The sequence below is a fragment of the Centroberyx affinis genome, unplaced genomic scaffold, assembly GCF_046629955.1.
Source record: "Centroberyx affinis isolate AG114_WGS23_722 - 3 ecotype Tasmania unplaced genomic scaffold, CSIRO-AGI_Caff_v1 ptg002626l_1, whole genome shotgun sequence".
Taxonomy (NCBI): domain Eukaryota; kingdom Metazoa; phylum Chordata; class Actinopteri; order Beryciformes; family Berycidae; genus Centroberyx; species Centroberyx affinis.
Window position 1 is genome coordinate 34,724 of NW_027280820.1, and position 25,027 is coordinate 59,750.

The following is a 25,027-nucleotide window of genomic DNA, read 5'->3' on the forward strand; positions in this document are numbered from 1 at the left end:
CTAGTCATATAAGCATGCTAAGAAGATTCAAACAGCAAGAGATAAATAAGGAGACTGGAGAGGAAGGGCTGCACCCAATTCAGCTCTAAACTATGGAGGGATTTCTGCATCAATAATCACAAATACATGTAATAAAATCAATACAAATATAAATGGAAAAAGATAAATCAACACTACAATCCACAAATATGTATTAAGATTCCTGCATGCAAAAAAAACTGAAACACAAACGTACCTCTCATCCACAAATGACTGAAACGGAGGAATGGCTGCATCCAAATTCAGCTCTGAACAGACAGATGCTACACACACACACACACACACACACACACACACACACACACAACCACCACAAGAGGAATTCAGTGACTCACACACACACACACACACACAGAGACTCACACACACACACAGCGGCGAGGTGGGAAGTGGCTCCTGGCATCTAATGCTGCTGACTGAGATGATCTGGGTGCTTAAAGTTTTAAATACTATTATCCTCTTCCATCCCTCCCTCCATCTCTCTCTCTCTCCTCCCACTCTCCTCTCCCTCTGTCTATAGATACAGTATATATCTATATTTCTATATTTCTGTTTTAAATGTATATTTCTGTCTTGCACACTGTCACACTCTTTCTTTGTGATCGATGTTGGTGAACAGAAGTTTCTTAAATCTGTAAATTGTCCATCTGTAGGATCATGTTGGTGGAAGAGAACAGACTTCATCTCCTCCCCACATTGGTACTAGTGATCAAGGTTATTATAGTTTTGCATTTTTCATTAGTTTTTATTTTTATTTCGTTTTGACTTTTTCTTTTCAATTTCAGTTTAGTTTTAATTAGTTTTTAAAGCGGGTTTGCTAGTTTAGTTTTTATTTTTTGAAAATGCTTAGTTTTAGTTTAGTTTTTATTAGTTTCGGTGTTAGTTTTAGTCTTTTTTTTGTAATATGGGGTATTTGTCAGGGGCGAGATTCAAAAATTCAAAATACTAGGCTTATGTATGAAATAAATTGACAAAGACGAAAATTAAAGACATTTTCTCTATAATTTTAGTTTATTTTAGTTAGTTTTGTAAACGCACAATACAGTTTCAGTTATCGTTTTTTTTGTAAAGCCTCGTTTTTATTTTTATTTCAGTTAACGAAAATGTTTTTTCACACCTAGTTTTCGTTATTTCGTTAGTTTCCGTTACGATAATAACCTTGCTAGTGATGCACAGATATATCGGTTGAATATCGGAAATGGACGATTTTTGCATTGTTGCATCGATACTCATTAACATATATTGCGTCACTAATCTGTTCCAAAGACGTTCAAGTGTGAATGGAAGGACAGCCGATCAGCATGAGGTAACAATATTTGTTTATTTTAATTAAAAAGGGCATTTTTGGTTATGTGAAAGAATGTTAGAATAAAAGCTGATCCTTAAATCTATATTCATTGCAAAGTATAATGAAGGGCAGAATATAGATCATTCTGGCAAGGCACAAATGGGTCAATAAGAAACAAAATATCGGCAGGCTATCGGTATCGGCCGATTGTGGTGTTTGAAAAATCGGCTATCGGTCCTATCGGCGCAAAAATGTCCATATCGGTGCGTCCCTAGTTGGTACAGAAGTAGACAACATAGATCTGAAATGTACAGCAGGTGCGCTTCCTCTTGTCAACATTAAAACTCATTAAGACATGAGGAAAGCCACGAGGAACATGGGATAGTGGCAAGAGTGGAAGTAACTAATTACCTTTACTCACTTTACTGTAATTGAGTAGCTTCTTTTTAACGTATTTGTACCTTTTTGAGTATTTTTCAAAGTCAGTCATTTTACTTTTAAGTACATTTTTGCTTAAGTACTGCACTCCATTTTAAATCACTTCCGTTACAGAACAGATTTTGTGTTTCCATCAGCAACAGAAGAGGAATCTGACTTTACTTTGATTCTGCACTTTATTATCAGACTGATTTTCCATCTTTCTTTGTAAACCGTCAGTGTTTACTCTTAAAAGATGTCAGTCGTTTTGTGTGTGCTGGTCCTCGGCCTCCAGACCTTTCCTTCATATCATTTTAAACTCACACCACCTTCCCTTACTTATCCCTCCTGCTGTGTTACGGCCAAATCTGATTTATGGTTTCTTTTATCAGATTGCCATAAGGCAAGGCAAGGCAGCTTTACTTGTACAGCACATTTCATACACTGAGGCAATTCAAAGTGCTTTACAGAGTAATAAAAAATACAGCAAAGCAAAAAAAAAATTACAATTAAAAATGCAAAAGTACAGACAAGAGATCCACAAGATAAAAGACTTAAAAAGTAGTGCAGTTCAAATCAAGTGAAATAGAAAGATTAAAGAAAAGACAGTGCAAAAGGATTAGAAAAGTGAATAGTGCATTAAATCACATTTAAAGAAAATAAAAAAGATATAAATAAATAAATAAATATTACAGTGCAGATGAGTGTTGCCCTAGATTTCTTAAAAAGCCCTGGTGAACAGAAAAGTTTTCAGCCTTGATTTAAAAGATTGTAAAGTGGAGGCAGACCTCAGATCAGTTCTGGAAGTTTGTTCCAGGCATGAGGAGCATAAAGACTAAAAGCTGCTTCTCCATGCTTTGTTCTGACCCTGGAACAGTAAGCAGACCAGCACCTGAAGACCTGAGGGGTCTGGAGGGTTCATAACACTGAAGGAGATCAGAAATGTGTTTTGGTCCTAAACCATTAACTGCTTTATAAACATGCAACAGGATTTTAAACTCAATTCTTTGGCACACAGGAAGCCAGTGCAGTGATCTCAGCACTGGACTGATGTGGTCCATGTTCTTAGTCCTGGTCTGAACCCTGGCAGCAGCATTCTGGATGAGCTGCAGTTGTCTAATAGCTTTTTTTAGAGAGACTTCATGACTTCTTCCACACAAGATGTCAGAACACAAATCATGTTCACAACTTTTAGTGAAGGGTGTTTTATTCAAACTGAAGATCTGTGTTGATTCTGGTGCAACAGCATGAGGGAATCTGATGTTTTATGGCTGCTAACAAAGAGTTTTAAAAGGGCTAAAGGGCAGAGGAGTGACCAAGTCAACTTTGCTTGAGTCCCAAGTCTAAATGTAGATTAGCAAGTAAAGTCCAAGTCAAGTCCATGTCATTAATGTCAAGTCTCAAGTCTAAATGTAGAACAGCAAGTCAAGTCAGAACAAGTCCAGTATCAATTTAATATCTTAAAGAAAACTAAATATCTAGGACTTTTCAATGCAATATGGTTTTAATAGGATAAAAACTTGGTAAGAGCATCATTTCTATAATCAGTTTCAACTTCAATAAATTCAATCATTCCATACAAATTCAGAAAACAGAATTTAAATTCAGTCGTCCGCTGGAACAAATCTCATCACTTTCAATCTGAGTCATTTACACAAACACAAGATCTCAAGTCAAGACTTTAGAAACCTTTTCAAGTCATCAGAGTACAAGTCAGAGTCGAGTCCGAAGTCACCAGAACCCAAATCAAGTCAAGTCTCAGGTCTTCTCTTCATGCATCAAGTCAAGTCTCAAGCAACTAAAACTGTGACTCGAGTCCCCTCCTCTGCTAAAGGGTTTTAAAGTGGGACCATGGTGTTTAATCCAAGCTGTGTGTGTGTGTGTGTGTGTGTGTGTGTGTGTAGAGCTAGCTGCAGATTAATCCTTGTCATGGTTGAAGGGGGATAACGGACGGACGGAGCGAGCCGTTTGGACACGTTCCAAACTAAAAGACTTACAGCTTTCCCGCGGTCACGACCCAGTTCCATAACTCGCTCCCTCGCTCTTCCCTCCCGCCGGGGTTTTCCGCTCCAGACCGGAGAGACGAGTCCGATCAGATTTTTCTCCACAGAGACTCAGAGGGTCGGAGGAAGAGGAGCTTCGAGTCGAGAGGTGCGTAATCGTGTGTTAGAAATCGTGCCGTCTCGTTCCCTCTCCCCCCCCCCCCCCCCTCAATCTTTTCAGAAATTAACTTCTTTGTCGCGGCCTAGTTCCAATACTTGAAAAAAAATGCACCTTTTCTTTTTAGGCCGAGCCGGTTCAGTGGATTGAGGTGTACCTTTTTCATATCAAGGACCCTAATTTAGTCCACATTAGGGCCACAGACCCCCATTTGATGAGATTTTGTCTCTCAGACCCAAATCTGAGAATATTTTTATTGTTAGATATGATTTTGCCCAGAATCCAATGACTATCTGTATTGTAGGTAGAGAGATAACAGAGAAACTAAGATCAAAATAGTCATTCTTCTACATTCTCTAATGCTGAAGCTTAAAAATTCATCAGTTTGCTGCGGGACCCCCTGGAACCCCCTCAAGGACCCCCGGTGGTCCCCGGACCCCACGTTGAGAACCACTGCTCTAGACCATCTGAACAAGGCAGAAATACTGAAACAAAGATAAACAAAAAGGCACCTGAGCGGCTCGATGTCCGGCCATAATCACCATGATCTATTAAAACATAAGCAGTTATGATAATGAGGTCAGTAATTAAACTTTTAAGTGTTAAAATGTTTCGGATGGATTTTTGCCTTTAAGCCATACTCTGACCTAAACCCAATTCTAAACTCAAAATTGTCTATTGAAGAAAAAAAACAAACTCAAACTGGTTCTCACAAGGACAGCCACACACACACACACACACACACACACACACACACAGAGAAGAGACAGGCAGCCATGTTTTGAACAACTTTGTGGGTCAGGTTTTATTTTGAAGTGATTTGCAAATCAGTTTCTTCACAGATACAGAGCTTTTCTTTTTGTTTTTATAGTTTTCCCCCCTCACTGTACAAGGCTAGAAAAAGTTCACAGCAACAGCACACAAACATACAAAATAGTTTAACAAATTCAGTTGTGTTTATTTCATGGTTTTTTTTGTTTTTCTTTTCCTGTTAAATACATCTTAACTCTAACCCTGGTACTATGCCCAGCCATAGCAAAAAATTGATTTCAAGTCAAATGTATACAATCTTATTTACAGAAGGAACATTTGATCAAAGTGCATCGAGAGAGTCCTGATTGGCGGTCATGTCTCTGAGGGTTGATGGGTAAATATATACAATGTTTACAAATGTTGTAACCATGGTGATCCTTACAGAGCTTCTATAATAATTATAATAATAACAATAATAATAATAATGCAAAACCAACATGGAGTGAGAAACAGAAAACAAAAAACGGCTTCGTAAGAATGCGTTTCAGGAGGTAACGTTCGTAGGAAAAACTAAAAATAACCAAAATTTAAAAAAAAAAAAAAAGAAAAAAAAAAGAAAATAAAACTTACATCTTTTAATTAAGACGTCACCGCCCAAAACATGATCTTACATAAATATTCACAGATCAAGTGTCCGTTGGGGGACGAAAGAGACGAGAGAGAGAGAAAGTTCGGGGCCGAGGTGGAGGGGGGGGGAAACGACCTTTGACCCCCTCCCCCCACCCCCCCACCCCCCGCCCTGGAATATGGTCAGAAGGAGTCTCAAGCCGCCGTCTTTACACAGTTTTCGACGGCCGATCCAGTTAAAACGAGGGTTAAAATCCCCCCAAATTAATGTTTTTTTTTTTTTTTGGTGTGATAAATACTGTTTGCTGTGCAGTTTGAAGACAGAAACGGCGAGCGAGAGGTTGATGAAATCGAGCAAATCGATCGCTTTCTTGTTCGTCTGGATCCCCGCGCTCCTTCGCTTTTTATCCGCCGGTTGTGTAAAGACGGCGTCGGACACTTCTCGGAGGGCGGGGCTAGAAAAAAAAACCCCTCCAAAAACGTCTCTTAACACTTTGGACACACTGTGTGAAAATAGTTTTGACACAATAATTTCATTGTAATATTCACATAATAAATAACATAACAATTCCCTCCCTTCACCCTCTCACCATAGATAATGACATAATGCACTTCAGAAGGCATGTGGTCGTACTGTTAAGGGCTGCTGCTGCTGCTACGGACGACCGTCGGCATGGAAACGAGGAGGCGCCATGCAACGCTGGGTTTGGGGGGGGGGGGGGGTCGCCGTAAAAAAACAACACAACAGAAGAAAAAGAGACGATCATGATAAATCGTCGTCTGTGCTCACCACCGATATCTGAGAGAGGGAGAGAGAGAGAGAGAGAGAGAGAGAGAGAGAGAGAGAGAGAGAGAGAGAGAGACAGAGAGACAGAGAGAGAGAGAGAGAGAGAGAGAGAGAGAGAGAGAGAGAGAGAGAGAGACCCATTAGTATTTGATTTATTTGTGCCAAAGTGAGGTGAATAAAGTTTTAGAGGGACGTCACAATGGGGAGGAGGGATCATTCAAAAGTCTAAACCAATGGAATATGAGTCAGGTCCCACTTGAATTGATGGGGGGGGGGGGGGGGGACTGTTCAAAAATTTGGGATGTTTTATTGGTTTTACACCTACTGGTACATGATGAGGTCACCGTTAAAGAGACAATGTTTTCCAGGAAGTAAATGCAATGGGATTTTGAAATAAAAATACAAGGAAAACACATTTTTTTTGGACATATATTAGTTAAATAGGTTTATATTACAAGGTATAATAAGGTAAAAAGTCATTTTTCGTTTCAACTTTTCGGGTTCCGAACCAATTTATTTTTGGTCAAAATGCTCCGAACGGCTCAGAATCAGGCGCACGAACCGGAACAGAACCCGTTCCATGTTGGTGGAAAAGGGGCAACTGTCATATGGAGCTGTGAACCTGCATCTCACTGACAGACACCAGGGAAAAAATCTGGTTTACGTGAATACTCGCAAAGTCGATGGAAGGAGGTGAACGGAGCGAGACGTACGGTGAGGCGGTCCGTTGCCGTGACGACTGCAGGGTCATGTCCATCTCGGGGCTTTTTTATTTATTTATTTTTTTATACTTTTGCACTTAGGTTAATCTGTTTAATCTGTGTGTAGAGAGACGCGCTCAGCGGACGGGCAACAACGCAGCGAGGATTACTGTAGACCACGGGGTCAGGCTGAGTTTACGGGTCAGGAAGCCGGACTTGGGGCGGAGGAAGTGGAGCTGCGGGTTAAACGAGTCGGGCGGCGGCCGCACTGATCCATCAGGAATCAGATTATTGACGGATAGATTTGTGTGTGTTGGTTTGTTTTGAACGTCAACATGGAGGAGAGGCAGAAGAACACTGCAAAAACTCACAGACTTGTTCAGTTGTTTTCTCTTGTCTCCAGACTTATCAAGCTTATTTTAATATTTTTTTTTTTTAGTGAAATCATCTCACTGCACTGGCAGATAATTTTACCGCTTTCAACATTTGACTTTCATTGGACTTTCCCAGGAGAATGTAACTTGTTTCAGGACATTTACTTGGGAAAAGTGAAACTGTCTTGGAGAAAGTTTCTTGTTTCCAGATTTTCTTCATTGTTTCATGATGATTTCTTGAAAGAAGTTATACTGTATTTTTAGATTAGATTCAACTTTATTACTACACAGTACAAATACTAAGACAACGAAATGCAGTTTAGCATCTAACCAGAATTGCAAAAGAAGCAGTAAAAGTGCAGTGCAATGTAATGTACATATGTGTAATATATAAATAGAATAAGCTGTAAGGGTAGTATGAATGTGCTAAGATATATACAGTATGAACAGTATTAACAGTATCATTAGTATCAACAGTCATATTGTCATGAATCAAGTGAAATTTACTGAAACCAGCAAGATTATCTGCCAGTGCAGTGAGAGAATTTGACTAAAAAATTCATGAAATAAGCTGATAGGTTTGGAAACAAGAGAAAATCACTGGACAGCTTTGATTCAAGATTTGTGCATAACTGCCAGATAGAAACAAGAAGAAACAGAAAGAAACAGACTCTACAGTGTGAATTCAATAAGAAACTGAGCTGGAAAACCTGCAGTCTCGAGTGTGTGTGTGTGTGTGTGTGTGTGTGTGTGTGTGTGTGTGTGTGTGGTCGTTTACTTGTCGACTCACCGCAGGATAGGTGTGTCCCACGCTGGAGCTGTGCCGGGTGATGTCGATGTTCAGGTCTTCTTCTGTGGTCTTCAGGTACACCGGGTTGTCAAAGTTCATGCTCTTCTGGTTCTTCAGCTGCCAGTTCCTCCACATCAGGTAGCCGCCCGCCACCGCCATCGCCAACAGCACTGGAGGGACGGGGGAACACACACACACACACACACAGCGGGTCAGAGCACGATCAAGCTCTAAGTCAATGCATGTGTTTATATCAATGTGCAGCATGTATGAGTGTGTTAATGAGTGAGAATGTGAATGAGGCTGAGAGAGAGAGAGAGAGAGAGAGAGAGAGAGAGAGAGAGAGAGAGAGAGAGAGAGAGAGAGAGAGAGAGAGAGAGAGAGAGAGAGAGAGAGAGAGAGAGAGAGAGACAGAGAGAGAGAGAGAGAGACAGAGAGAGAGAGAGACAGAAAGAGACAGAAAGAGACAGAGACAAAGAGAGAGACAGACAGAGAGAGAGACAGAGAGAGAGAGAGACAGAGAGAGAGACAGAGAGACACAGACAGAGAGAGACAGAAAGAGAAAGAGAGAGAGAGAGAGAGAGAGAGAGAGAGAGAGAGAGAGAGAGAGAGAGAGAGAGAGAGAGAGAGAGAAAGAAAGAAAGAGAGAGAGAGAGAGAGAGAGAGAGCGAGCTTGTGTTCTTATACTTCTATCTATTTAGTTTTGGACCTTCAGAATTCAGAGGACATGTTTAGTTGTGTCAGCTCATCCTCACTTCAAGGATAAGACTTAAATGTTCAGCATGTTTTATTTTATTTTTTATTTTATTTTATTTGCACACACTGCATAAAATCCAGATAATGAAAAAAAATAAAAGATGTGACAGGAGAGGTCAAGAAGCCACAGGCTTATACAACAGACCTCCACTCAACTTAAGGAGAAAAACAAACAAAAAAGGAAAAATTTACCAATCAGTAGACAACAATCCAATAAAAAATAAGAAATATATGAAAAACAATACGGGGAAAAAGAGAGAAAAAGAAAAAAAAAAAAAATATATATATATATATATATATATACAGACATCATGAATTAAATGTGATGACAATTTCCTTTTAAAATTTTCTAAAGATAACGAGCTCTTGATGTAGCAGTGGTGCTTAAAATTCAAGGACTTTTCAACAACTTTCAACGTCTGGATTTGGTGGAATTTGGGTAAAACATGACACCGGTCAGAGTTAAGACTATGGTGAAATCAATGTTAAATCATCAGGATGAGTGACAGGTGTCGGGGGCGGGAACTTGACCGACTGAAGGGGAGGAGGAGGGCGGGGCTAACAATACACTTGGTTGATACAAGGCTAAAAAGTTGCATATTAGAGTTTCAGTGTTACAGTTGAGTATAAATGTAGTCAACGGACGGTCCGCACAAGTATATATAAAGACAGAAGTGTGTGTGTGTGTGTGTGTGTGTGTGTGTGTGTGTGTGTGTGTGTGTGTGTGTGTGTGTGTGTGATATACTCACAGACAGGCAGTATGGCCCAGGCAGCAGCTGACCCTCTGGCTGTCGAGTTCACCTGGATGGACGTGCTCACATTCGCTTCTGGAAGACCAAACAAAAACCACGAGTCAGCAACAGAAATCTGACACACACCGTTAAAAATAATGACATTTTAAACACACCTGTAGTCAAGAGTTAGACCGATACATCAGACCGATAACTGGCCTTTTAACAAAACTCTGATATCAGCCAGTCAGTGTTCCCCACCCATCAAATACAACAGTATCTGTTGCCAAAGCAAAACAGTGATAATCAAGAAAAAGTAGCAATAACAACAACAAAAATAACTGAACAATAGAAAATTGCAATTATTCAAATCACACACAAAGCAGAGTAGAAAGTATTAGTAGTTAGGTCAGTTCTCCTGTCTCAGGGTTTCACAGGATGTTATATAAACAGCAGCTAGAGTGGCTTTTTTTTCCCTCCAAGAATATACTGTGGAATATACTGTCCAAAAATATCACTCAAACCCTAATCTGGTTATCCCACTACTATAACTGGAGAGCGGTTTGTGTGTTTGTGTCCCACCATGGAGGAGAGGAGAGGAGAGGCGACGGGAGGAGAAGAGGAGAGGAGAGGAGAGAGGAGACAAGGAGAGGAGAGGAGACAAGGAGAGGAGGGGAGAGGAGACAAGGAGAGGAGAGGAGGAGAGAAGAGAGGAGAGGAGACAAGGAGAGGAGAGGGGAGAGAGGAGACAAGGAGAGGAGGAGAGGAGACAAGGAGAGGAGAGGAGGAGAGGAGAGAGGAGAGGAAAGGAGAGGAGACAAGGAGAGGAGAGAGGAGAGGAGACAAGGAGAGGAGAGGGAAGAGGAGAGGAGAGGAGAGGAGAGGAGAGAGGAGACAAGGAGAGGAGAGAGGAGACAAGGAGAAGAGGAGAGGAAGAGAGGAAAGGAGAGAGGAGAGGAGACAAGGAGAGAGAAGAGGAGACAAGGAGAGGAGAGGAGGAGAGAGGAGAGGAGAGGGTAGAGGAGAGGAGGAGAGGAGAGAGGCGAGGAGGAGAGGAGAGGAGAGGAGAGGGTAGAGGAGAGGAGAGGAGGAGAGGAGAAAGGCGAGGAGACAAGGAGAGGAGAGGAGACAAGGAGAGGAGAGGGTAGAGGAGAGGAGAGGAGGAGAGGAGACAAGGAGAGGAGACAAGGAGAGGAGAGCAGAGAGGAGACAAGGAGAGGAGAGGAGAGGAGAGGAGAGGAGAGGAGACCTGCTGTGTTACTGAAGCTGTGAATTTCATCTCATTTAAGAACTGAAACTTTCTGAGGACAAAATGTGATCTTGAACACGACGACAACATTTCACTGGACCGACCGGCCTGAGGAGCCAAACCTCTTTTATACACTTTGGTTTTACGTACTGGACCTTTAATCATCTTTTGACTTTCCTTACATGACTCTCGCCTTGCTTTTGTATTCCTTGTTTTTTTATTGCTTTTTGCATGCATTTTATGAGTTTTTTTATGTACTTTTGCATGCATTTTGTCTTTCTTTAGTATTCGTTACTTGTTTTTTTATTGCTTTTGCATGTTTTTTGTTTGTAGAGCGATTTGTAACAGGGCTGAACAATTAATCAATTTTATCGAAATCGCAATATGGGCTACTGCAATTTTCAAATCGCAGGAGGCGCAATATTTGTTAAAGGCGAAATGTGTCAAAATACCATTTTAAATGAAATATTGTGGTGCTGCAGAGATGTCCTGGCCTACACATCATATTCTACAGACTTAAGAAAACATCTTTGTTTGGTACAGATCCCCGCAAAAATCACACCATAATCATTTTAATACGTTTTTCAATGAAAATAAGAATAATGATGTAAAAATTATCATTCCCTTTAATATCGCAAATCATATCGCAATCAAAATAATCGCAATTAGATATTTTTTCAAAATCATTCAGCCCTAATTTGTAACCAAGTTTTGATTAGTGCTACATAAATAAAAAAGGTGATTATTTTAATGAATTATTATTGGTCAGAGAACCGGCCTGTGAGCCTTGGAGGCCGATAGCGACACTGGTGTCACTGGTGTCAGCGGTGTCCGGCGCCGGAGCGAGTGACATGACTGGCAAACAGCGAGAGTGAAAGGAGGGAGAGAGCGTTCAGGACAAAGAGACAAATCACAGGGTTTTGTTAGCGGGTGTTTCTCCTGCCAGTCAGTCTGCGGCTGCCAGCTGACTTGGTGACGCCGGTCGCCTTGCCAAACCTCCCAGCCACATAATGAAAACCCAAGGACAGGGAGCTCACTAAACTCCAATAATGTCAACGGTAAAAAAAAATTATTAGAATCGTAAAATAAAAAATCCTCCATCAATTCAACCTCCATAACCAGTTAAGCCTTTCTGTGACGGGAAATAAGAGTTTGAGCTGCCTGGTTCCATAAAGGCCAAACAGAAAGAAATACCAGAAAACTCCAATCCTTAACACAAAACTAGACAAAACTTCAGCCCAGTTTAAAAAAAAAAAAAAAGCACTCTCTCAAATCCTCTATCATAGCTCTTGACCGGACTCGACCTGGCAGCTCAAGTCTTGAGGTTTTCATGTATTCTGAAGCTGTAAAATGCTTTTCCTACGTTTGCAGATCCTGAACTAACCCCTGTCTGTGTTCTGAGTTGCTGTCAGCAAGTCCTACTTCTCAAACAATCTAGGCATGTGTGCCTCATAACTGGGGTACTGGGGGGGAAAAAAAGCAGTGTGTATTTCCCCAGACAGCTCAGATCACAGTATTTGAAAATAATATGGTAAAAGTAGAAAGTGAGTCAGTGAGCCTTGATGCTGCAGCACAACTCCGCTTCCCAAAGAAGTCTGAAGGATGGAAGTGGTTTTCCCTGCTGTACGGCTCAATACAGTGCACATATTCTGAGTGTGTGTGTGTGTGAGTGTGTGTGTGTGCGTGTGTGCGTGTGTTATGTTGTTTTGGGACACTTGCTTGTTTCCACCAGCAGGTGCTGCCCCAGTGCCATGCAGAGTGCAAAACTTTCTCTCTTTGTGTCTTTCTTAGGATCCCCATTAGCTCCAGCATAAGCATTGGCTCTTCTTCCTGGGGTCCACCACACATACAGTCATACACACTTACACACACTATAACCACATAAACACAACAAACAAAACAGCTCATCTCATTGAATTAACAATCAAGTACATATGGAAGAGAAGCAATATTGTCATCCTTTCAACAGATATTAAGCCAAACACAAAAATTATAAATCAATCACAATTCCTCAAGAATTAATAGCAAACGTGTAAATCCTTGTCTGAATGACCTTCTTAAATTATATATTTATCCATCCTGTGCTTTCACACATGTAATTCCAAGAAAATCGGGGATTAAAATACATTTCTCATTCTCTGCCAAGGGGATTTCCACTTTCGCCCAGGTATACATTTTTATTTCCTACACCATTTTTTCCCTAGTTTACTCACACACAATTCAATTATGGTTCCTGAAGTATTTGGAGATACTGTTTTAACAAAATTTTGAACCAATCTTTAGTATTCTCTAAAGACTGCAATACTGCATTGTAGTTTAATATCTAAATCCTGCGTTTATCAGCAAGATTTAATTATCTCATCAATAATGACTTGATTATTTTATTGTTTTTTTTTCCTTCTTTAAATAATGCTCTATAATTGTATGCAACCTTGATATTTTCTTCTTTTTTTCCCTTAAGAAAAGCCTAACTAGGGACAGGAGTTGGAAACCAGCATTAGCTCTAATCTCTGTCTGCAGAACATCAGCCGCATCAACTTGTTTGTGACCAGTTGAAGTGGCTCCATGTTAACTTGCATTTGTCCCGATCAAATAAACTATATAAATAAATAAAGTAAATATACCACAGGAACAGAACATATAAAAACATCCTGTGCAGATGGAGCCTAAAACTTCTGGCTCCAACAGCAGCAGGGAGAGGTGACAGGACAGTATTTGGAAACGCTGTGGCTCAGAAACAAATACAATCATGAAATAAAATCCATGACACCGAGAGCGACGTTACAAACAGCAGCTTCTCCTCAGCAGGCTCCGACTTCATGCTCGGTACGCAGCTCGGTTTACGCTCCTGGTTTGACAGTCACATGTTAAACCTCGAGTGTTTGTAATGTTTTAAAAAGGCTGACAGGTTTGACCAAATCCATGTACAGCAGGAGGCGTGTCAGCAAAGGAGCTAAAGCCTCCTTCGGGTCACAGCACACACCGTCACCACAGACAGTCACACCAGTACCAGCTGCCTAAACTAAACCAGATCAATAAACCAGATCAATAAACCTGAACGGTAAAAAATCAAACGTTAAAGAGACGAATCATAGCCACACTATGTTCAGACCGACATCTCTAACACACCAACTGCCGGCACAGCAGGAGTTTTAACAAGGGTAAACTACCTCAGCTATACCCTGTATAGAGCTGCAACAATTAATCGATTAATTGTCAACTATTAAATTAATCGCCAACTATTTTGATAATCGATAAATCGGTTTGAGTAATTTTTTAAGAAAAATAAGTCAAAATTCTCTGATTCCAGCTTCTTAAATGTGAATATTTTCTGGTTTCTTTCCTCCTCTATGACAGTAAACTGAATATCTTTGGGTTGTGGACAAAACAAGACATTTGAGGACGTCATCTTGGGCTTTGGGAAACACTGATCCACATTTTTCACCATTTTCTGACATTTTATAAACCAAACAACTAATCGATTAATCCAGAAAATAATCAGTTAGTTGCAGCCTTAACTCAGTATTCTACTTGTTGGTAGAATAAAACAAAACAAGCATGATAACAAGCTCAGATCCAAACATGTTGTTCAGACTCGAACCTGCAGCACAGCAGGATCCATAACAAGCATAAGAGAGACCCAAACTATACTGACTGCAAAGCCCTGATGGTGGAAAACTACGTGTTTGAATGTGAATATGAAAACCAAGCCAACTTGTTCAGAGCTGCACCTCCAGCACAGCACACAGTTCACTTTTAGTTTATTTGCAAAGGGATTAAAAAGTGATAAAAAAAAAACACTGATTAAATCAAATGCTAAAAACAGAAAGCAGCAAAGAAAACAAACTCTAAATTTGTGCAGGGGAGATAAGAAAAAGAGGCTTTTAAAAACATCTCACCTCAATAACAAACAAAACAAAGAAATAAATCAGAATGCAAGTAGAGATACAACTAGGTTAGATAAATCTGAATGACAAATTAGCGCAGCAAGGTCTTTAACAGGCACAGGCTGTCCAAGCACAGAAACTACTTCATAACCAAAACCACATGCAAGCAACCTGATCACCAAAACCAAAGCAGCCTCGGGGAAATATAGCTGACTGTATGATTTCTAATTCTTGATTGATACATTTTGACTTGACAGACAATTAGTGAGTGAACTTCACTGGAAAAAAATAAATCAAACAACATCAAGATTTTCTTTGGAAATCTACTAAACCTTCGGTCTTTAGGTCTAGGATGAAATTGCACCTGTGTTTCCTGGGGCAACTTGGCTAAATATGACAAAATTAAGCATAAACTGTTTTAAATCAATCATCAGGAATGCATCAAGAATCCAGCAAGAAGCGTGTTGGACAGATTAGCAGTCACACCACAGCACAGAAACTGGAAGCATGTTGGTCAGGACAGAAGAGCAGCTGGTTGGTTAGAGACAGTTAACCCACCATGGCTACAGGAAGTGATGTCATCATTTATTCTCAGCATGGAGAGTAACAAAACGGTCGATCCAAGTGGTTCCACACTTTCACTTCATCAAAAATAAATCAAATTTTATTCAAATGTCCAGTGGACCCAGGAAGGAAAGAAGGAAGGAAGAAGGAAGGAAGGAAGACAAGAAAGAAAGACAAAGAGACAGAAAGAAAGACAGAACGACAGAAAGACAAAGAGGAAGAAAGAAAGACAGAAAGACAAAGACAGAGAGGAAGAAAGAAAGACAGACAGAAAGAAAGAAAGAAAGAAAGAAAGGAAGAAAGAAAGAAAGAAAGACAGGACAGAAAGACAAAGAAAGCACAAAAAGACAGGAAGAAAGACAAAGAAAGAAAGACAGGAGGAAAGACAGGACAGAAAGACAAAGAAAGAAAGACAGGAAGAAAGACAGGAAGAAAGAAAGAAAGACAAAGAAAGAAAGACAGAAAGACAGGACAGAAAGACAAAGAAAGAAAGACAGGAAGAAAGAAAGACAAAGAAAGACAGAAAGACAGGAGGAAAGACAGGACAGAAAGACAAAGAAAGACAGGAAGAAAGAAAGGACAGAAAGACAAAGAAAGACAGGAAGAAAGAAAGAAAGAAAGAAAGAAAGAAAGAAAGAAAGAAAGAAAGAAAGACAAAGAAAGAAAGACAGAAAGAAAGAGACAGACAGAAAGACAGGAAGAAAGAAAGAAAGACAGACAAAGAAAGAAAGAAAGAAAGAAAGACAAAGAAAGCACAGACAGAAAGAGAGAAAGAATGACAAAAAGACAAATAAAGAAAGACAAAGAAACAAAGACAAAAAGAAAGACAGACACACAGACAAATAAAGAAAGACAGAAAGAAAGCAACAAAGAAAGAAAAAAATCAGAATGTAAAAATAAAAAAAAATAAAAATAAATTCAAATGTGTAAATTAAAAGCAGCAGAAAGCACTTCCTGGATCCATGGCGCTCTGTAATTTCCCAGAAAGCCCAGCAGCATGCCGGCAAAGCTAATCCCCATCCAGACAGACAGAGGAGAGGCAGGCGGCTGGCGGTTTTACCTGGGGGCCGCTGTATTAGAGATTTCCCATCATCCTTTGAGGGAGCGGTAGACGGCTCTGTCGTGAAAGAGCGAGAGTCATGCTTTTGACAACAGACACAAAAAATAAAACAAAAACACAAAGCAAAGAAATCATAAAGTAAAGCTACAGAAGTTGCCCTATTTTAACAGCACACATGCAAGTAGGTCTTTCTTTGAAATTAGACTAGATCTCCAGAGACTAAACGAGTAAATAAAGACTCGATAGATGAAAGAGGGATCCGTTTTTCCTTAACGCTTGAAAACGAGAAGCCGAGGCAACAGAGGCGAGACGGAAACAAAGGAGTCGGTTACAGCAGCTCATCTACAGAGAAGAGACAACAGCACTCTATCTGTACATAAGCACTGTGTTTATGACAGTCCATATAAAGAAATTATCCAACCGCACATTGTTAGACTGTTGACAATATATAGTCACATCTTTATTTTTGGCTGGACCGCAACAGCGGGGTCAGCCCTATAAATGCGAATGTCTGTCACTGACTGAATGACTAAGTGATGAAGTTACACCATTGGTCGGCCGTGGCACGTGGCACATCATAGGATCACAGAGCCAGAAATGTAAGTTTCGTTTTCTCCGCCATCTTGTTTCTCCGCTGAGATCGGGAGCCCGTTTCTCCACACAGTAAGCAGGCTGACCAAGGCTAACTGAAGCTAAAGTAGAATCTATACAATTATATTATATGGCCGTTTATTTCGATGCATATGCGCGAGCTCAGTCCACCTGAAGCCCCTCTGTTCTGTCCGCGGAGAGAGAGACACAAACAAGCATGGAGGTTTCAGTGTGCCGAGGGCTTCCTGCCGTCCGTTCCCGGAGTTTCCCGGGGGCACGCTACTGGCTGGTGCTGATAGCTGGGCACCGATTTGTTCCCGGTGATCCGACCGAGATTTCGGTGGGAGTCCCGATGCTGACGCGTCCGGGTCTGGGTGTCCGGCGAACGGTGTTTTCGGCACCGATGGGTAACAGAGCGCCTGCCGCTTGGATCGGGAGGATCGATGCGGGCCGTGGGCGCGGTGGAGAGGACAGCGGCGGAGAGAGGAGACGGGACGCACTGGAATGGAGATCAGTATGGATGTATGATCTGTATATTAATGGTCTACAGCGGAGTTAGTTACACCATTGGTCGGCCGTGGCACGTCGCACACCCATACACGGTCCAGTCATATACTAGGTTTTGACCTAGTCTTGTTCTTATAGCATTTACAAAAATAGGCTTATAAAAAAGGAGCGAACCTGAGGAAGCAACAAGCGAAACGCGTAGTTCGCTCCTTTTATTCACTGCAAAAACTGACAGACTTGTTAAGTTATTTTCTCTTCTCTCCAGACTCATCAAGCTTATTTTAGAATTTTTTTTTAGTGAAATCATCTCTCTGCACTGGCAGATAATTTTACCGGTTTCAACAAATTAGACATTTTTTCCCAGGAGAATCTAACTTGTTTCAGGACATTTACTTGGGAAAAGTGAAACTGTCTTGGAGAAAGTTTCTTGTTTCCAGATTTTCTTCATTGTTTTATGATGATTTCTTGAAAGAAGTCATATTGGTATGAATCAAGTGAAATTTACTGAAACCAGCAGATTATCTGCCAGTGTAGTGAGAGAATTTGACTGAAAATATCATGAAATAAGCTGATAGGTCTGGAGACGAGATTAAATCACTGGACAGCTTGTCAGTTTTTGTAGTGTAAGCCTATTTTTGTAAATGCTATAAGAAAAATAAAGTTGTGAGTATATTGTCAACAAAGTCTAACAGTGTGTGGCTGGATAATTTCTTTACATGGACTGTTTTGTATTCCGACCAGCACCTGATTATAAGTGGCTGTGCACGGGTGTCTTGACTTCTTACTATGTTCATGGTATTTTACTGAAGACAGAACACATTCAAGCCCAGTGGCGGACTGTGGGTTTTATGGTTAGGCCTTCAATGACGATTTATGTTTTGTGCGAGTAAAACACAATTACCGTTATAGCATTATACCACTTTTCAAGCATTTTGAGACGAAAAGGACCGAGGAAACGCATGGTTTAAGCAACTGTTGCTAGCAAGGTCGTTTCTCTCCCCGAAACTGTCTGTTCCCACGCTCTTGAATCACGTACTTGAATGTAATGAGAGAAGGAAGCGATCGGGAAAACGGGCAGACGCAGATAGATTATTAACAGTAAACTAAAACATTATTTATGAATATATTATTATTTCCTCATTTTGAAAATCGTTAGGCCGATCAGAGAAGGCTTAGCAGGCCCTGACGGTCCGCCACTGTTCAAGCCTGATGAAGACAAGAAGATGGGAAAGCGAGGAGACGACATACAAAAGTCCTGAGCCAGATTCAAACCTACAACACTACAAGGAAGTTGTATTTGGCAGGATGTTCCTATCAGCATCTATAGGACCACTATAGGGCGGCCAGTCAGCGATAAATCCCTTTAAGTCCGATCAATAGATCCTCGACCAGCTATGCGGAGGCAGCAAGATCATCTCCTGTTGGTCTTGTTTAACTGTAAATCAGCAGAGCCTGCAGTCTGCTGTGTGGACACTGTGGAGGCTGAATCTGAACATCCTGCTCACTACATAACAAGCAGTCAGCACAGGTAAACTACAACAATCCAAATCCCAAATCCATTTCTCAACATCAACACCTCCACTCAGACAGAATGCCATGCTGTGTTTTAGTGCCAGTTTGCTGTTAACGCAACACAAAACAAGTTCAATTTCGATGTTTCCGTTTCAAAGTTCGATGCAAGTTCACCGAGTTCGATTGAGACCGAAACATCTGCACTTTGCCCCTTTTTATGAAAGCATGATGTCGCAATAATCTGCAAGCAGCGCTCTGGCTTTTCACCGTTTCACTCTCTCACCTATTTTTACCAACACACCTACAGTCGTCTGTATTTGGACTTCCTCAAAAGGTAAAGTGACTTCTGCAGCTCCAGTACATGTACGGTCCGAAATTAACTTTTTGGCTCAGCTGCCAAAAGCTGGTAAACTTAAAAAAAAAACATTACCTACCAAGAACAGGTAAAGACCAAAAACAGGATATAACCAAGGCATTCAAATGTTGTTACCGGCCTATGAGGCGTGTAACTCTAATTTTACCGGCATTTGGCGCTTGACAGGAGGAAATTTCAGACTCTGCTTGTGTTTACATCTGTGTTTAATTCAACACATTTGCGCTACTTTAAAAAACATTATCTCGCAGCGTCCAAAAAAGAAAATAGAAACAAATCCACTGGGTTTAAAATGAAGAGCTGAAGGCGTTTCACCGCTCATCCGAGACGCTTCTTCAGTTCTTTTTCTTTGGATGAGTGGTGAAATGTATTCAACTCTATATTTTAAGTCCAGTGGATTTGTTTCTATTTTTTTTACTACCTGGATGACTGAAATGAATCTACACAGACATTTTATAGCAGCACACTGACACCAATAACTCTACGTTTGTATTCAGAGTTATCCCAAAATAGAGTTAGCCTGAATTAATCTGTTAAACTGAGGCACAAACCGACAATATAATGCATCATCTTCATCTCTATCTCCGTGCTGAGTTGTGTAATTGATTATTTTGGATGGTATTCTAACATTAAGTCAGAAAAGGCAGACAGTTTGGTGTGAAACATAAAAGCGGCCTTTGTCTCTGTACAGCAGACTGTGCAGACAGAGGAGCGGCTGACAGATGAATGATGACCTCTGGTTCGACACAGCGACTCGCCTAATGGTATTCATCAATAACGTCTCGTTTCAATCAGCTGTGTGGGTCACCCTGTTCAAAGCAGCTGCCACACTGTCCAATAAAACTTCTATTTTTATTCTATTGTATTGTCAGTATCAGGAGTAGCAGCGGCACTAGCAGGAGTAGTAGCAGTAGTACTGTTAGTAGTAGTAGGAGTAGTAGTTATACTGTTGGTAGTAAGAGTAGTACCAGCAGTAGTACTGTTATTAGTAGTAGTAGTAACAGTAGTAGCACTAGTAGCAGGAGTAGTAGCAGTAGTACTGTTAGTAGTAGGAGTAGTAGTTATACTGTTGGTAGTAAGAGTAGTACCAGCAGTAGTAGCAGTAGTACTGTTATTAGTAGTAGTAGTAGTAGTAGTAACAGGAGTAGCACTAGTAGCAGGAGTAGTAGCAGTAGTACTGTTAGTAGTAGGAGTAGTAGTTATACTGTTGGTAGTAAGAGTAGTACCAGCAGTAGTAGCAGTAGTACTGTTATTAGTAGTAGTAGCAGTAACAGGAGTAGCACTAGTAGCAGGAGTAGTAGCAGTAGTACTGTTAGTAGTGGTACTACTAACTACTAGTAGTATTAGCAGCAGAAGAGACAGTAGTAGCAACAGCAGTTGCATCAGTATAATGTAGTAGCAGCATCATAGTAGAAGTAATAGTAGTATTAACCGTAGTAGTGGCAGCAATAGCAGTAGTAGTAATACTACAAAGGTGATACATTTACGGTCAGTAAAACAGACATGTTAACAGTGTAACATTCAGATCAAGAGTGTGATATTCAACTTGAGTTGGCCCAGGGACTGCCAAGACCAAGTTAAAAGAATCAATAATATACAAATATACCCGTCAAAAGCTTGGGGACACCTTACCTTTTCTACATTTTCAAAGTACTATTTGATTTTGTCTGTTATTTTTCAATGAAGTAGTAAGGAAAAAAATGCCTCCAATGCTTTTGTTAATATAAAATAGCTATTTCCTAATACTTCGGATATACAGTATTTATTCAACACTCAGCTTCATGTTCATCAAAGTGTCTTTGGTGTGAAGAGAAGGTTTTGTCTACCAGCCAGCACCACAAACCTCTGGGATGTCCTGCAAGAGGCAGGCAGAGCATCTCTGAGAAACGCCTAATAGTAATACTACAAGCAGTAGTAATAGTAATAGTAAAAGTAGTACTAGTAATAGCAGCAGCAATAGCAGTGGTAACAGCAGTAGTAGGGCTGTGCAAAAAAATCGATACAGCTGAGTATTGCAATATTTTTTTCCATGATACTATATCGATTTTCCAGCCCCTCGTATCGATACATTAAAAAAAATTAGTTATCAATATAATGTGACGTACATATTAGACTACCCAGGTGGTACACAGCAAGTTGTATTTTCAGCTCTATTTTTAAATTTTCATTAAATTATGTAGAGTATTGCAATGTATCGCAATATGTATTGTATCGCAATGTAGCGTGATACGTATCGTATCGTTAGGTCCTTGCCAATACCCAGCCTTAAGCAGTAGTAGTACTAATAGCAGTAGCAGAAGTAGTAGTATCACAGTAGTAGTACTTTTAACCAGGCAAGAACATTTCTGGGAGAAAACACTGTCCATGTGTAAAACTCTTGATTTAAAGTAGTCTGTGTTTCATAGGCACAAGATGAACGACGTCTCACAAAACATAAATCATGCAACTAAAGTGGAGTCCCGACGAAAGGGAAAGAAAACCCCCCCCCAAAAAAAACATCTTTTAATTTAGCCTGCGATTGTTCAGCCCCGAAGCAAATCCCTCCCCGGCCGCCCGTTACAGGCTGCAGAACGAAACCCTCGGTGGTAGTTTTTGGGTTCAGAGTGAAGTAACCTCAGCGTGAGAGCGTCGTTTATTACCCCCTCTCTCACTAACAAGATTAGCCCGCGATGAGCCTTTCTCCTGCGTTGGTAAAATCCGCGGCCGGGACAATGCGCTATACAGTTCCCCGCTCGGTCCACTCCTGACGGCTGTAAAACGGGATAAATGTGTTAGCGAGGGGGTTTAGTCGAGGAGGAAGGTGGGGAGGCATTCAGAAAGTGACAGGCGTCCCTCTTTCAGCCCCCCCCCCCCCCCGCAACGCCTCAACGCTGCTCAATAGAACCAGACACACACACAGAAAGCATGTAAATACACAGCTGTAGAAACACACACACACACAAAGAGAAAGACACATTCACAAGCCACCAAGCATGCACAAACACACACAAGACAACCAAAGTCTGAGAAATAAACACACACACAACTTCTCTGTTTCTGTCTTTCTCTCTCTCTGTTTCTGTCTCTCTCTGCTTCTGTCTCTCTCTGTTTCTGTCTCACTCTCTCTCTCCCTCTCTCTCCATTTCTGTCTGTTTCTGTCTCTCTCTCTCTCTGTTTCTGTCTCTCTCTGCTTCTGTCTCTCTCTGTTTCTGTCTCACTCTCTCTCTCCCTCTCTCTCAGTTTCTGTCTCACCGTTTTTCTCTCTCTCTGTTTACGTCTCTCTCCCTCTGTTTCTGTCTCTCTCCATTTCTGTCTCTCCTGGTTACTGTCTCTTTCTCCCCGTCTCCATCTCTCTCAGATTCTGTCTCTCTCTCTCTCTCTCTCTCTCTCCCTCTCTGTTTCCGTCTCTCTCTCTCCGTTTCCGTCTCTCTCTGTTTCCGTCTCTCTCTTTCAAAGCACTCACACACACAAAACACCTAAGCTTGGATAAACACACAGGCTTGCATGGCTTCACACGCTCACACACCCCCCAAGTTTGCACGCAGGCACTCACACACACATACAGAGCACAGAGATAAAGACACTCACAAGCCACATAAAGCAGGCACACAAACACACAGAAGCCACTCAAGAATGGACACACACACACACACACACACACACACACACAGAGCTTTCTGGGTGGTACATTCAGTCATCACGGTGGCTGTAAAAGCCCGGTGGCATCCCCAGATTCCTCAAAACGACTAGTGAGGTGAGTCAGGCAGCAGAGACAGCCTGAAGGCCGCGAGACAAACACATTTTTGTCGAGTGTGTTGGCTGTGAAACTCTGCAGAGCTGGCAGTCCTTTACTGGTACACAGTGTGCCTCTCGTATGTGTGTATCTACTGCTGCGAGGGCCGGAAAGTACGATGGAGAGTAGAATTAAACTAGACGGCACTCAGTAGAGCGCATTCCTCCGCCAACACCTGGACCTGAGATCTGCCTGTTCACGTTCTCCACACCTTTAAAACAACCTTCAACACCACATGACCAATCAGCTCCATATCTGTTCGGTTTCCATTAGCGCAAGTTTTGGAAAAAATAGCAGGTTGGTTCTGTCTAAACTCTCCAGTAGGGCTGAATGATTTTGAGAAAATATCTAATTGCGATTATTTTGACTGATATTGCAATTGTGATATGATTTGCGATATTAGAGGGAATGATAATTTTTACATCATTATTCTCATTATCATTGAAAAACGTATTAAAATGATTATGGTGTGATTTTTACGGGGATCTGTACCAAACAAAGATGTTTACTTAAGTCTGTAGAATATGATGTGTAGGCCAGGACATCTCTGCAGCACCACAATATTTACTTTAAAATGGTATTTTGACACATTTCGCCTTTAACAAATATTGCACCTCCTGCAATTTGAAAATTGCAGTAGGCCATATTGCGATTTCGATAAAATTTTGATGAATTGTTCAGCCCTACTCTCCAGTGCCTCCATGTTGTTTGATTGGTCCAAATTGCCTCTTCTTCTGTCTGCTGATTGGCCACGAAGTCTGATGGTGTTATGTGAATCTGTTCTGAAGTTAACATGCCTTTTTGTGAGAAGCCACGCCCACTGCCACGCCCCCTTTTGGTCAATTGGTGTGACAAATGAATCAGTTCTTCCTTGATCCATGACCAATCTTTCCACAAAGTTTTGCACAAATCCATTGATGACTTCATGAGAAATCCTGCTAACAGACACACAACAAAAGAATACAAAAAAACAAAACCCCTGTCCAATGGAAAACTTTTGCGCAGTTTCTGCCAAATTGCCCATCTACCTTTCCTTAACATGTAGCTGATGTAGTGTGACCTGAACTGGGTGGAGCAGCAGTCTACAATAAAATGGAGCAGAGAAATATCAAATACACTTTGACGCACGGCAGATGGGCAACTTTGCCAGCAATTATTATTAGGAACAGCACTCCCCCATTTTTTTAACATTATGTGTTCACCCCTGTTAGTTTGTTAGTTTGTCTGTCTGTCACCAGGATACCTCAAAAACTTATGAATTTCCATGAAATTTTGGTGGAAATCCAGATCTGGGATTAGATTTAGATTAGACTAATGGAGACACAGACTTGATTCCAAGGGTGTGTTTGCAGGGTCAAGAAATCAATTTAACTTAAAATTTAAGTGAAAGGAATGATGTCTTTGGTGTAACAACAAGTTAAAGAGCTCAAACCTCCGTCAGCACTGAAGAAGTGCCTTCCAGTTGTTCCTCTTACATCACTCCAGTTTTCACAGTATTTGCTTCAATTATTCACAGTATCCACACTGATTTTGCAATATTGCCATTCTAATTTACGCAAAATGCTACCTGCGTATCAGGGCCTTCATGCAGGGCTAGAGTGTAAAACAGAAAAGAGTAGAGTTTGTATTACATGGGTCAGACGTTGTCTTTTTAACTGTCACGAATCACCAAAAACAGACACACACACACAGTCTCACACACGTCACAAAGTCCTTGGCTGAGAAAAATACAACCAAGTTGTTATAGAAGAGATGCAGCACAGAAAGTTGGCAGAAAAAAAGAATAAAAAAAATACAGGATCATAAAAGAATCAGACTCAACTGTGAGCAGCCAACAGGACAAAAGACAATTTCCCAGAAGGACAACTACATGGAGAGCAGACTGTAGAAGAGAAGAAGAAAGATGCACTCTCAACAGATTTACAACACATCCATGAGTTTTGTTTGGGACAAATAAAAATGAGGTCACATTTGACAGTGAGGATTGTTTTTTTTAAGTAGTAATTTATTTTAGAGCTGCAATAGGCAACTCCACACGTTGGCGGCTCCAAACGGCAGCGAGAGGCAACGGTTTGAAATTTGTGGACCT

The 25,027-nt window shown here is 40.9% G+C and overlaps 1 protein-coding gene across 1 annotated transcript in view; it reads right to left on the reverse strand.

Annotated features, from left to right (window-relative positions):
- Positions 1–5,918: 5,918 nt before the first annotated feature.
- Positions 5,919–25,027, reverse strand: part of LOC139657085 (very low-density lipoprotein receptor-like) — a gene marked incomplete at its 5' end in the record, with an annotated part of 28,711 nt that continues 9,602 nt past the window's right edge. Inside the window, 4 exons of the mRNA XM_071534796.1 lie at positions 5,919–6,083; positions 7,937–8,106; positions 9,442–9,519; positions 16,184–16,240. Coding sequence (XP_071390897.1) covers positions 6,048–6,083; positions 7,937–8,106; positions 9,442–9,519; positions 16,184–16,240 — 341 coding nt within the window. The remainder of the gene's footprint in view (positions 6,084–7,936; positions 8,107–9,441; positions 9,520–16,183; positions 16,241–25,027) is intronic.